The sequence below is a fragment of the Theropithecus gelada genome, chromosome 11 (genome assembly GCF_003255815.1).
Source record: "Theropithecus gelada isolate Dixy chromosome 11, Tgel_1.0, whole genome shotgun sequence".
Taxonomy (NCBI): domain Eukaryota; kingdom Metazoa; phylum Chordata; class Mammalia; order Primates; family Cercopithecidae; genus Theropithecus; species Theropithecus gelada.
In genome coordinates, this window is record NC_037679.1 from 61,354,436 (window position 1) to 61,369,620 (window position 15,185).

The 15,185-nt window shown below is 33.1% G+C and overlaps 2 protein-coding genes across 3 annotated transcripts in view; one reads left to right on the top strand and one right to left on the bottom strand.

Moving 5' to 3' along the window:
- Nucleotides 1-7,842, top strand: part of PARPBP (PARP1 binding protein) — a 64,275-nt gene extending 56,433 nt beyond the window's left edge. For both annotated transcript variants that reach the window (XM_025402927.1, XM_025402926.1), the window contains exons 10-11: nt 5,634-5,769; nt 6,279-7,842. In XM_025402927.1, coding sequence (XP_025258712.1) covers nt 5,634-5,769; nt 6,279-6,619 — 477 coding nt within the window. In that variant the 3' untranslated portion in view covers nt 6,620-7,842. The remainder of the gene's footprint in view (nt 1-5,633; nt 5,770-6,278) is intronic.
- Nucleotides 6,787-8,167, bottom strand: PMCH (pro-melanin concentrating hormone). Its single transcript, XM_025402929.1, has 3 exons — nt 7,844-8,167; nt 7,299-7,497; nt 6,787-7,029 (listed from the first exon to the last, which is right to left on the bottom strand). The coding sequence occupies exons 1-3, from the start codon at nt 8,090-8,092 to the stop codon at nt 6,980-6,982; spliced, it is 498 nt and encodes a 165-aa protein (XP_025258714.1). The 5' UTR covers nt 8,093-8,167; the 3' UTR covers nt 6,787-6,979.
- Nucleotides 8,168-15,185: the final 7,018 nt, after the last annotated feature.

Here is a 15,185-nt window from a genome sequence, read left to right on the forward strand (position 1 = left end):
GTGAATAAATAATGTTGGGGAAGATTAAGGACAGTATGCCTTTTATGGTAGGAGGAATAGGGTAATTTTTTTTGTAGGGGTTTATTTTAAGGATGTGTACATGAGAGAGAAAGGCAGAATATTTAAGAACTCAAAAGTAAACGGTGGATATTAAGCAGCTTAAGGAATTCAGCTGCATAGTTCTTTGTACTTAAATGTGATTTAGGTTTTCTCTGCATGTATATTTCTCTCTTGTTTCTGTACCAACTGGTTTCTTTACCCTATTGAACAGAGTAGAGTTTACTCTGAACATATTTTTCTACCTCAAAGCTTGTGTTCCTAGGGTGATATAGCTGTTCTTTTCAAGTCTACTTACTTTTTTGAAAATTACTTTGGATACATACTAGTTGTATATTTTTATGGGGTACATGTGGTATTTTGATACAAGCACACAATTGTCATGTGGTTGCCTTACAGAGTTTATTCTTTTTCCACCTCCAAACTTTTGCTTGCTCATGGCTTCTGTTCCCTCATAGCTCTGCTTGCATATACTTGTTATAGTCTGTTGTAATTTTACTTCATTAATTAATTCATTCAAAAAACAATAAGTACCTCCTGGATACCAAGTTCAGTCCTAGGCACTGGAGATATATCAGTGAAAAGAAAAAAACAGATAAACCTTCCTGCCCTAAAGGACAAGACTTCCCTAAATATTTGTTCAGCTGAGGTGCAAGAATCTAAATGGAAGCCACTGGCCTACCCTGAAACCCCTTCAACCCTGATTTTGTTTCATACTTTGAAGGACACTCTCCTAGTAGGTATATATACCCCACAGCCCATCACCCTTGCCATAAACAGTCAGCTCTTGAACCTAAAGGAAGAGGCCAGCGCCAGCCCAGTTCCCAGGGGTCCCTGAAACAGGATCTATAAAGGAGGTCATGGTTTCCTGGTGAGCATGTCTGAAGCCCTGGGGACTCCTCACCTTGTAAGGAGGGGATGGCAACCGGAGGACCACAGCTGGCCATCAGTTGTCAAACTGTAAGGGTTTTACTGCTGGTGGAGAAGCAGACAATAAACAAAACAAACAAGTGGATTATATGGTATATTTGAAGGTTATCAGTGCTGTGGAGTGAAATAAAACTGGGGCAGGGGCTAAGGAAAATGGGGTTCCTTTGCGTGTGTTTGGGTTTTAAATAGCCATAAGTAGGAGTCTCCTTGAGAAGGTGACATTCAGCAAAGTCTGTAAGGGAGTGAGCAACATTTTCCATTAGAATGAAAAAGGAATGTTTGTATTAGACTGAATTAAAATTGAATTTGTTTTAGCTGAAATAATGGGATCAGGATTTATTGAGTACCTACTAAGTGTCTGATGTTTATACTGGATATTTTATATCCCTCATCCCAATTAATCCTTGCTCAACTCTAGAAGTCATCATTTTGCAGACCATACAGCTAGTAAGTAACAGCGCAAGGGTTTATAGTCAGGTGTCAGACTTCAGTGTTTATGCTATCTTCATATAGTCAGGTGTCAGACTTCAGTGTGTATGCTATCTTCAAAGAGTAAATAAAGGCATGGCAATTATGATGAAGGGTCATGATAATGTTACTACTTAGGTCAAAAAGATTCTTTTTCTGCTATTTAGCAGGGTAAATGGAATTTCACCGATGAAGAAATGGATTATTTGATTTATGTACAAATTAGTATGTAATTAAGGATATAAAATCTTTGTTCTTTTGAAAATGTGATAATGTAAAAATAAGATAAATTTAGAATATTTTTAGTTACATATTTACTAGGTATGTTGAATAATTTCCTTTTTCAAACTTGCTAATATATTTGTCATATAATGGGAGTATAGAACTTTCATTTTCTTGTTGATACAGCTAACTCTGAGAGTGTCTATGACTTTTCAGTGTTTTGACTCATTCATTTTAATTTAACTGGAGTCAGGCTTTCCTATGTGAAGTGCTATTTTCCTCAAACTGGGAACGTACTAATAATTTCAAATTAAAAAGAGCTTGTGGCAAAAGGACTTTTCCAATTCTTGGCAAGTGTGAAGTTCATTGCAATTATGCTGTGGATAGAAATCTTTCCAAAGAGGGGAAATCACTCTACAAAGGCACACTTTCAATCCATTTCTCTCATGTGACTTGAACATGAAATGATTTTAACAGCCATGTGTGAATCTGGACATTATTCTTAGTTGTTTAGTACTTCAAAAGCACTTTCAAGAGGGAATTATTTTGCTTATTCGTGATTCCAAATCAAATACACAGAGAGATTTGGAAGATTTGCAACAGGAAGTAATCTCAGTTCTATGTAGCCACTAATCTTGTGTAGAAAAATTCAGCGTTTATGAACAAAGGAAAAGCAGTCTCTTTTAAGTTATAAATATAAGCCAATGTAGGTTGCATCGTTCAAATAATTAAAATGAAGAAGCTGTTTGTAAGTTCATTTTTTTGAGCTGCATTCCTAGAATCATTTTAGAATTGGCCTGGTTCTGAGACACCTTATTGAACAGATCTTTTTCTTACAAGAATACCCTCTTCCTACATGTTATTACGATAATAGTGATATAGTGTCTGCATAGATTTCTAGAGTCTATATAACCTTGACATAAGTTAACTGCATCCAATTCTGATAATTCTATGAGGTAAATATTCCCATTATATGTGGATAAGTGAGAGGTATAATGGTTTCCCCAAAGTTATCTAGTTAATAAGTAATAGGGCCAGTATTAGAAGCCAGGTCTTCTGACTGCAAATCTGATGCTTTTCCCGTCACATCATCTTACCTTTTTGTGCTGCTTTCTTAGTTGGACATCACACTGTTGGCTCTGTCAAGTTTGTATCTATTTAAATCTCTAGGTCTTTTACATATGTTGTTTTTAAGTCAGGTTCTCCTCATCCTGTACATCTGTAATTGATATTTTTGAACTTAAATACTGGACTTTGTTTATCCCCATCCATTTTCATCTTATTATTTTCTACTTATGGTTCTAGCCTTCTGAAATCTTTTCAATCTTGATTCTATTATCCAATTTATTTGTTATTCCTTCCAGCTGTTTGTCAATAGCAAATTTTATTAGTAGAATGTCTTTGAAGTTGTAGAAGCCATCCTAGTAATCTCTAGTATACGCTGTGCTTATCACATAGTTGGAACTTAATAAGTGGTAATTGATTTAAAAAAAAAAGTGATTTTTGTACAGGACAGGGAAAAGAAAATCTACATATAATCATTTATGTAAAGAAAAAACCCTCAATATACAAAGGGGAGAATTCTGTTGTGTTTATTTCTCATATTTTAATACATTTATAAATAATATTTTTCATGGTAGAAAAAGTCATTAATTATTTTTCTTTTACATCTGAATTTGTTTTCAGTACTTCAGGAATCCATTGCCTGTGATGGTAGTTTTCTGAAATTTTACTGTGGTCACTGAGGATTCTAGAATTTGTCTATGGAGGAGCCTGAATTGAGGAAATCTAGTTGTAAGGAGAGCTATCACACTTATTTTGTGACTATTTGCACAGCAAGCAAAGATTTTTTTACCTAGACTATATGTTAAAAATTAATAAGAGTAATGAAACATTCTAAAGAAATTTTTATTCCTGCTAAACATGAGATTGAAAAACATTAGTTTTCTGTACTAAATAATATAATTATTATTTAGTATTATATTTTTATTTAGCATGTTTTATGGGTGGTGCTTATGAAGGTTTTGCAGTGAGAAGCTAACATCTCCCAAGCTAACTCTAGGTGCCGTCACTACTGGGGTACAAAGAGTGATCCAAGCCAGCCACTCAGCATCTATTTGCCTGCGTGGTCTTACTATACTCTTTATAACTCTTTATAAGCAATAAGTTTATAATTCTCTATAAGCCATAACTTCTGTGAAGTGAAAATAATGTGTGAAAAGATAATATCAACAGTTAGTACTGGTGTTGCAGGTGGAAATAAAAGTTCATGGATAATGCTACAATTATGTAGTATAACATAGAGTCAATTTTATAAATAAAACTTATTTAAATAGGTTTATCAAGTGCTTTAAATCTGTAGTTATAGGATTAATAAAGTCCAGAAAGAGCTACTTAAAGTCTTCAGTTATATATAGGGCATCTTGTGGTAGAAGCTATATAAGTGTTGCATTCATAGGGATTCATGAAGGTAGTGGGTTGTAGTCCCATTCATTTTTGAGAGTCCATTCTGTTCAACTTTTTAAAAAATAGTTTTTGATCTTGTATATTTTCATGTTTATTTTCAGTTTTGTACATTTTTATGCTTAAATGGAAGATAAAATTCCAATTGTCTAATGCTTCATGTAAGCACATGAAACATAAGTTTTAGTGATCTGGGAGATGGAGACTGTCACAGACCTTATTAGTCAGAAACAAAATATGTCATCCTAATAAAACTTGCTTTTATGAAGCAGCTGGACAAGCGATTATTCTGACTTTTTCTAAGCCGTAGTCAGTAGATTTCACTGCTGTTATCTTTACAAACATCTGAGTGAATTAATGCATCGATCTCTGAGTATATAACATAATATACAACTACTCAATGTATAATGTAAAGTCATGCTGTTTTAGATTTCATGACTGTATCAACAAATACTCTGTAAGTGGTAATCAGGGTAATGTAGTTACATTCAAAGTTTTAAATTTTTGAATTATTGAAGTCATCATTATTGAATTATGTATTTGAAACTTTGTCTATTTCATAAAACGATTTCAGGTGACTTCTATTTGGAGACATCTCTCCATTAAACCTGAATGGTATTACACACCATCTGTAATTGTTGAAATCGGCATTATTTATATAGGCTACTTTGTTCTAAAATTAATTTCTATCCCCCAATAGCTCACTGGTTTATGTTTGTGGAATACATTTCCAAAACTACTTTTTTTGGCATCCTTTTCAATGGTCAATAATTAAGTTTATCTTTGTAATTTTCTCCTATTTGTGTAGAAAGTTAGGCCCTCCTATTTGATATTAGAAGATAAATGCAAGAGTATATTTTGAATTTCTGACCATTAAGTCACTTGGTCACATCTTTCTAGAATGATATATTGAATCCTCTTTCTTGTTTTCCTAAATGCTCGAGAAATAATGTCTTTCCTATATCATTTTGTTTTATCTTGTAGTTTATTTCTTTGCTAGTTTCCTGTTGTTGATTGGCCTCACCTAATTCTTTTCTTCGTCTTAGCATTTCTTCCCTCCCTAATTTCCTGAATTTTGTGCTATTTTTTTCCAAGAGTTGTGTTCTTCTTAGGATGAAGAACTTGTATGTTTCTATGATTATGTATATCACCTGTATTTTTATTTTACTTACAATAAGATGCTCCAAAGCAGCACTGACATAGGAATGTGTAACAAAGCCCTATAGAGTCTAAAATTGATTGTTTTGTAACTGTTACCAAAATATAAAACATAAAAAAATACATAAAGCTAGTATTTTGGAAAAGAACAAAAATGCTAGCCATAGCGATGAATGAGTTTGCAAACTATGAGATATAAAAGGTTAGAGGTTCTCAATGAGTAATAGAATTTCTAAGGGAAATTGTTATACTTTGATTACTATAGAGTGTGTGTCCATCTAGATGAAGAAATAAAATAATGAATAAATGGCATATTTTCTTCTTTCTGTTACCAGATGAAGCAAACTTTAATTAGATCCCAATTTGCTTGTACTTATAAAGATGACTACATGATAAGCAAGGATAATTGGAATAATGTTAATTTAGCATCAAAGCCTTTGTGTGTGCTTCACATGGAAAATGACCTTTCTGGTAATTGGCCTTATTTATGCAATTAAATAGCAATTTAATTCTAGTCTACTAATTAGTTTTAACTTAAGTAAAATTAGATTATTTTTGCAAAGTACTGTGAAATGTGAAAGGTTATATTTGTAAAGACCTCAGTTTATTTAAAAAGTTAAATCTAAGTACAAATTTATGGATAGGAATAGGACATAGTTTGATTTAACTAAATGTATTTAAGAAGTAATTTGTAGCATATGTTTAAGGATTAAATGTCATGCATTCAAACAAATATTTGTTAGTAGGGCTGACAAGTTGATTACTGGCCAAAGTTAACTCAGAGGTGCTATGGTAAAATGAAAAGTAATGGGATAGTAATGTAGCTGTATTTGTTAATCATATTATTTATAGCATTATTTTACTTTAAAAATAAACATTTGAATATTCTTTAGCCATTTTTAGAGTTTATTGTAAAGTTCTCGTGAATATTAGTACTAAATATTATATAATTCCTTTCCGCTTTTTATCTTGCATAACAGAGGGTGTAAATTCATCTGTTGGAAGATCAACAATTGGAAAGAGTTTTGGAAATGTTCATCTGGACAGAAGTATAAATGAAAAAGTATCAAGAAAATCAACTAGTCAGACAGGAAATAAAAGCTCAAAAAGGAAACAGGTGGATTTGGATGGTGAAAATATTCTCTGTGATAATGGAAATGAACCACCTCAACATAAAAATGTTAAAATACCTAAGAAATCAAATGATTCACAGAATAAATTGTACAGCAAACTAGCTAAAGTAGCAAAAAGTAATAAATGTACTGCCAAGGACAAGTTGATTCCTGGCCAGGCAAAGTTAACTCAGTTTTTTAGACTATAAATTTGTGTCTTATATGCTTTAGGTTTATGTGTCTATAAACCATTCACCAAAAACATGCTTAATTTTTAAGAGATCAAGGTGTAAATTATGATGATTTATTATTTTGGTCTACAGTGTATGTAAGGTTAGTATGTTAAGCATTGTTTAAAAATACTAGTAAGTCATAATTATGCAGAATTTTCACAAAGTTTAATGCACAGTAAAAGCATATAATTTCAGTTACTGATACATCTTAACACTACTTTCTTTTAAAACAAACATTTAACATGCACAAGTTATAGTAGCATTAGGGGCTTCTCCTCCCATTGACAATTAAATGCTTTTATTTTCTTCTGAAAAGATGATGTGGACCAACAGGTATCAGACTTGCCAACAAGGTCGGTAGACTCTTCCCAGCATACATCTGAGCACTGAAGGAAGAAGAAAGTTTAAATTGTTTAAAGGACTATGATTATCACACAAAATTTATTAAGAAAAAAGAATGGATCTAGCATAACTAATTCTGAGTAAACCAAAATGATAATAATTAATTATTGCTATTCAATCCCACATTTTTGGCAGGTGTAATTGAGCCATGGTCTTATTTGATTTTGTTATGATTGCATCCAAATTCGCTTTAACTCAGAGTTCTGTTTAATGGTGGTAGGACGTAGAATTGAATTTTGAAAAGACTACTCACTGTCAAAATCTCTCCTTCCTATAGGAAATTTAGCTGAGTTTTCTTCATCCCCAATTTCTCTCTTTTCTTGTGTTGATTCAGTATTCTGAACTCCATTTTCAGCTGGAAAAGCTACAGATCCTTTTAGTGCAAGATAAGGTTTTATAGCCAGATTCAGTGGCAGACCGTGATTTAAGAAATTATGTTTGGAGCCTGTGTTCTGTAAAGAGAAAGTTGATTTGTTTTTTAGCTATCGTATTCAGAGTGGAACTGTAATAAACTGCATAATATTCTTGTCGATCAATTCAAAGATGCTCTGCACTGTTTTTGACTCTTTAAAAATACCTTAGATGCAAATTTATAGGAGAAAAAAAAACCTTTCAGATAAGAGGGTTTTCCAGGATGGAAGAACTACCTGGCATGCAAGAAATATCGTCAGTTGTCCTAATTCATATTGTGACTGCATATACTTCTGTTTATAAAAGTATTAGTTTTACTTTTCAGAGGATTTGTAAGAATCATTTAAATTTTCATTGAAATAAATGACAAGTCACATTGCCACTTACCTTTGAAATTTTGTTTTCCTCTTCGTTCATGAAACTGCTCTCATCGTTTTTATATTGTTCCAGGGAAGGAGCAATAACTGATTCTTCTGCAGTGTCTTCCTTCTGAAAGGCTTTCCCCAACCTGAATGTATTAAATACCATGTCATCGTCTAAATTTCTTATGGACTTGGATGCTGAAAGTAAAATACCTTGAGAAAACAAAGAAAAAGTTAGTATTAATATGTAGGAAGAGAGATTCATTTTTGCCATTCTTAGTTTGATGTTCGCATACAGTCAAACAAGAAAGAAAATGAAAAATTTCTCAGTCAGCCTGGTTGGGAAACGATTCTGTATCTTTATATATTTTCCAGCTTGAATAAAAAGTACTTCAAAGAATTATACTTTTCATCATTTTAGAAATGACTCAACAGATTGAGGCTAACCTTTATGCAGCTGCTAATACCTATTGTTTTGGTTTTAGTGGCACATTGTTTATTTTGAGTGTGAATTTTCTCAGCATCTGATTAAGATCCTTGGTAGAATGCTTTCTGTTGAGTAGATTATAGTCTCTTGAAAATGGGTTGTTATTAAGGAAGACCACAGGACATCAGGCTCTCTCTATATTATTGTTTCCTTCCATGTATTTTCTGATTAAGTAAAGATATTAAAACTCAAGTTATGTCACTCAAGGATGATAAGGATAAAGTTTTATTTCCTTTTAATCCTGATTAAACTGAAATAATCCTCAAAAGGGATTTTCTTTTATTAATACTTGATATAGTCTTTGGTGATTAAGGTACATATGCCTGTCAGTGTGAACAAAAAGCCATTCATGCTATATCAAAAATTGACCTGTCAGGTGTATTTTATCTCTGCATTTACAAAAGGATAATAGGTACAAATATTTGTTAATGAATTTAGCAATTAATGAATAAGTACATGAAAATAATATTTATGTGCCCATAAACATTACTTTTGGATGATGAGTGTATATTGTATGACTTAATTAAACATTTCAGAGCTAATTTCTAATTTTGACCCCAATGAGTAAGATAATACATTCTTTTATATGTCTTCTGGTACATATATGTAAGAATTTTTCTAGAGTATATTTCTCAGTATGGAATTGCTGGGTCATGGAGTATGTATATGTTCAGCTTTACTAATGCCACAATGTTTTCCCACATACTGGTAAGCGATTTGTGCCTCCGATAAACAGGGTATGAGAATTTCCATTGTTCTATGTCCTAGCTGACTCTTAGGCATCTCATTGTCCTTTTAATTTGTATTTTCCTAATTACCAAAGAGGTCAAGTGTCTTCCTATATGTTTATGAGCCATTTATGTTTCCTCTTATGTTAAATGCTTTTTTTTTTTTGCTTTGTCCATTCTTCTATTGGGTTGCCTTTTTCTAATATATTTATGGGAGTTCTTTATATATTCTGGATATTAATTGTTATATATGTTGCAATTATTTTCTCAGTTTGTGACATATTTTCAACCCCTTTATGGTGTCTTTTGGTGAACCAAACTGATTAATTTTAATGTTAAATTTTTTTCTTTTTTCTTTATGGCAACTACTTTTAATGTGTTGTTTTTAAGAAATCCTTCTCAATCCTTAGATTATTAATGTGTTTTCATATGTTTTCTTCTAAAAGTTTAAATATTTTGACTTTCATGTTTAGGTTTGTAATTCATCTGTAATTTTGTGTATGATATAAGATAGAGATGTAATTTTACTTTTTCCAATGTCCTTATATATTTCTCGAAGAATTCGTCCTGTCCCCACTAATCTGCAGTGCCATCTCTGCAGTATATCAGATTTCTATATATGTGTGGGCTTCTTTCAGAATGTTCTATTCCACAGCCAAATCTACAGTATTAATATAACTTTAAAATAATTTTTAATACTTGGTAGGTCAAATTTCCCAGCCCTCTACTCACCCACATGTGTTTCTTTTTCAGTAGTTCCTTAGCTATTCTTAGTCATTTATTTTCCATATAAATCTTAAAATCAGCTTTTCAAGTTCTGTAAGAACACTTGACAGGATATTAAGGTTCAAGTTAGGTATCCCTTATCTGAAACACTTAGGACCAGAAGTATTTTTGGATTTGGGATTTTTTTTCAGAATTTGGAACATTTGCATTATATCAGTTAAGCATCCCAAAATCTGAAATCTGAAATGCTTCAGTAAATATATATTTTTTTAGCATACTGTTAATGCTCAAGAAGTTTCAGATTTTGGAGCATTTTTGGATTTGGGGTTTTCAGATTTGGGATGCTCAACCTATAATCACATTGGTTTTAAAGATTAATTTTGGAGAAGGATTGATACCCTGAAGGTAATTTATTATCTATGAGCATGGCATTTTTCTATATTTGCTTAGATCTTCTTTAATTTTTTTTTCTTCTTTAATCTTTTAATGACATTTTCTTTTCTTCATAAAGGTCTTGCATACCTTTGTTGAGAGAATTATAATTCTTTATCATTTTAATTGAATTTCTTATTTTTGGTTATTATAAATTGTATTTTTTAAAAATGATATTTGCAACATTATTGCTGGTATGTGCATGTGCGTTTGGCTTTTGCATAGTAATTTGATAACAGAAAAAACTTTCCAAACTCTTTTTTTTTTTAATAGTTTATAAATGTATAGATTCTTTGGGATTTTGTATGAAGACAATTGATATAAATGATATAATAATGGCATTTTATCTCTTTCTCCTCAGTTCATCTATATTGTGTATACATGTCTGTGTGTCTGTTTGTGTGTTCATACACACTGGCTAAAGCCTCCAGTAAATACTGAAAATGGAGATAAGAGATATCCTTGCAGTGTTACTGATTTTACAGATAATGATTTTAATGCTTCACCATGGAGCATAATGTTTGATGTAGGTTTCTTGTAGATACTTGTTATAAAGTACAGGATGTTCTTTTCTATTTCTGGCTTACTAATAGTTTTTATCATGAATTGTTGAATATTATTGAATGCTTTTTTTTTTGCATATATTGAGATGATCAGATCATTTTCTCCTTCAGGCTTTGGAAATATTAACAGATTTTTCTAACGTTAAACTAACCATGTGTTCATGAAAGAAACCTTTAAATTATTGGATTCGGCCGGGCGTAGTGGCTCACGCCTGTAATCCCAGCACTTCGGGAGGCCGAGGTGGGTGGATCACAAGGTCAGGAGATCAAGACCATCCTGGCTAACATGGTGAAACCTCATCTCTACTAAAAATGCAAAAAAAATTAGCCGGGCGTGGTGGCGGGCGCCTGCAGTCCCAGCTACTCGGGAGGCTGAGGCAGGAGAATGGCTTGAACCCGGGAGGCAGAGCTTGCAGTGAGCCGAGATCGTGCTACTGTGCTCCAACCTGGGCAACAGAGTGAGACTCCATCTCAAAAAAAAAAAAAAATTATTGGATTCAATTTGGCAATATTTGATTTAGTACATTTTACTAAATCAAATTTAAATCAAATTTACTTTTTATGAATAAGAAAGATCGATTTGTAATTTTCCTTTTTTATATTGACTTTGGTTTGATATTAAGGTTGTACTAATTTCATACATTTGAGGCAAGATTTATCCTTTCTTTTCTGTCTTGTTAGACTGTGGGTTTGGTGTTTTCTTGGTAGGATTTTTGTTAAGAATTGATTTACTTTCTTCAGTAGCTGTAGGAACATTTAGCTTCTCTGTTTCTTTTTTAGTTTGTTTTAGGAATTTACATTATTGTATAATTTTTCTATTTCACTTAAGTACATTTTATCTGAGGTAGACTTAACTGTTGATTTTCTCGGGGACTATTAAGATCTTTCTCAGTAAATGTTTCGTGAGTATAATTATAAACAAAGGACTCTGACATCCCTTGACTTTTTTGATCTTAGAGCTTCCTTATCTTTTTAATGTTGTTAGTTGCGCCCTAATTTGTTTCCCTTGGTTTGAACCTGGTTTGGATGTGCCTGTTTAATCTATAAAAGTCCTTGTTAGGCTGCATGCGGTGGCTCACGCCTGTAATCCCAGCACTTTGGGAGGCCGAGGTGTGTGGATCACCTGTGGTCAGGAGTTTGTGACCAGCCTGGCCAACATGGTGAGACCCCATCTCTACTAAAAATATAAAAATTAGCCTGGTATGGTCGTGGGCACCTGTAATCCCAGCTACTTAAGAGGCTCAGGCAGGAGAATTGCTTGAACCTGGGAGATGGAGGTTGCAGTGAGCCAACACAGTGCCATTGCACTCCATCCCAGACAACGGAGCAAGACTGTCTTAAAAAAAAAAAAAAAAAAGTCCTTGTTAATGGAAATCTTTTTTCTTAGATGCTGTTCTGGGAGGGTAATAAATATTAATAATTATGTATTTTGTTTTACATTTCCGCCGGATGAATTGGCTTGACTGATCTTCACTCAAAATTGGGACCAAATCCAAATGATTTTGATGGTTTAGAAAAGTTAATGCTTTATTTTGTTTAAACTGTCATAGCCTCTGAACATTGTGAGGTTTTGCCATAACCATTTAATTATGGAGATAGTTTCCAATTTTTTTAATGATAACTTTAAAAAAAAAATTGGTTACTGTGATGTGCAGTGGAGCATAGCAGACTTCTTTTTCATTGATGCTGAAAATGGAATGTCCCCAAGTAGTAGAAGGGAACTTTGGAGAAGTAAAACTATTGCTAGATGGGTTTGGGTGGCTCAGTAAACCTTGCAAAGGCAAAAGGCTTATATCAAATATGATCTTCTTTTTCTGTAGAACTACTGCTGACACTATATATTTGTAAGTCACTTTATATTAAAGTTCTCTTTGCTCCAATTAACACATCTTTGCTATGTGTTGCCGATAAGTTAAATGGCAGTTGGCCATTGGCTTACTGAGAATCATCATTTCTTAGTGGCTAATTGTATGAGTGTAAAAGCCGAGATTGCTCACTTATATAAATTATCAAAAGATGTAAGAAAAGTTAAAACTCCTTCTCAGATTTCTATAGTAAACAACCCATACACTTTCACCTAGAGTTTACCATTAGCATTTCACTTCTATCCCTTCCATCCCTTTATTAATCATCTTATTCTTTTAATTCATTTCAAAGTATATTGCATATATCAGTATGCTTTTCACTAAATACTTCAACATACATATCATTAACTGGAATTTAATAGTTGTTTACAGCTTTTTTTTGAAGTAAAATTTATGGAAAGTGAAATGCATAAACCATAAGTGCATATTTGCTAATTTTTGATAAATGTGTATGCTTTTGAAACCCGAAGTCGTTTCAAGATACAGGACATTACCCTCACCCCAGAAAGTTATGTCTTACCTTGTTAGAGTTTACATGTACCACCATTTTCCCCATTCCCACCCCTCATTCCAACTCTGCTCTTAGACAATCACTGTTCTGATTTTTTTCCGCTGTGAATTAGTTTTGCCTATTTTGGAAATATACAGTATGATGTCTTTTATGGAAGGCCTCTTTCACTCAACACGTTTGACATTCATCTTTAATGTTGTAAGAAGCAGTAGTTCCTTCCTTTTTTATTACTGTTGTATAAATATACTACAATTGACTTGTCTCTTTTCCTGTTGATGGACTCTTGAATTGTATCCAGTTTTTGGCTATTACAAATAACACTACCTACATTCTTGCACAAGTCTTTTTGTGGACATGTGTTTTTATTTCTCTTGGGTAAATATATAAGAATGGAATTGCTAGGTTATAAGATAGATGTATCTTTAATTTTGTAAGAAATCGTTATTTTCCAAAGTAATTGTACCATTTTATACTTCAACAAAGACTATATTAGAGCTTTGATTGCTCCACAGCCTCACCAGCATTTGATGTTGTCAGTCTTAATTTTAGCCATTCTGGTAGATGAGTAGTGATATCATGTTTTAATTACATTTTCCTAATAACTAATGATGTTGAACACTGTTTCATGTGCTTGTTAGCTATTCATATATTTTCTTTTGTGGAGTGTCTGTTTACATCTTTTGCTCATTTTGTTGGGTGAGGGATGTTTCTTTTTATGACTGAGTTGTAAGAGTTATATATATTATGTATATATTCCTCTCACCCCAGAAATTGCCCCCCCACCCCAGAATTTTCTTATCTTTATCTGTGTTTCCAATTGGAGTGGGCCACACGAGACATTCTTGTATAAGATTGGAGAGCAGAAGTGAAGCAGATGTCACGTGCGGTTCACACATGATGTCGCTTATCTGCTGGCTCATGTCATTGGCTCAGCAGCAGTCAGGCCTGTGACTGCTCCACTTTCCACTGGATCCACTTCCAGTTTCTCTGACTCCTGGGACACATGTATGCAGTTCTATGACAAAGGAGACTAGCTGTCCTGAGGACATCCATACCATTGAGGTCAGATACAGCAAGATCTGATACGAGTTTCAGTGTATCCTCATGGGTTTCAGCTCATGCTGGTGAATTCCAGCATGTTCTTCTTCTTTCCTACTTTACATCCATCTTTCCTTCCCGGCAGCCTGCCCTGTGGACTCCAGCATCTGCTTAATATTGCTTAATTAGCTTTAACCATTGCATGAGACAGATTTATGTAACAAATTGTCTATATATTTCTGTATATGTGAATATGTATGTGTGTTGTTCTGCTTCTGTTTTTGACTTCTGACTGACACTTCCCAACCCTTTACGAGTCTAGCATAAATTTGTTGCCAAAACCTGACAATGATATTACAAGAAGGGAAAATTGTAGGCCAATGTTTTTAATGAACATAGATGTAAAAATCCTAAACAAAATATTATCAAATAGAATCTAGTTATGGAAAAGATAAAATTTCATGACCAGGTGAGGTTTATTTCAGGAATGTAAAATTGAACTTTTAGAAAAAAATCAGTAAAGTTCACCACTATAAATGAGTACCAGAGAAAAAAACATGATCATCTCAAATATAGAAAAGCACAATGATTGGCTGTGCTGTATGCTACTGGTTGAGTAAGATGAGAACCGAGAATTTATCTTTGATTTGGCTATGTGATAGTCATTGCTGACCTTAATGAAGCAGTTTCAGTGACACTGGTAGAGATTTAACCTTGACAGGAGAGGATTTAAAAAGAATGGAGAGAGAACAAATGGAAACATTGAATATAAATAATATGTCACCGATTTACACTGAAGAATACAGAAAAATTAGATTGTAGATGGAAGAGGGTGTGGCTACTACTATTTAAAGCTGGAAGATATTATAACATGATAATGAAAAGAAGTGGCTATACTGAATTTGTGGGACTCAAGTAACAAAAGGATTTACATGCTATTAACAGTATGGAATAAAATAGACATTCATCCTCCTTCCCAACTCTTAAGTATGTGTGGTAGTAAAAGGATCAGTGAAG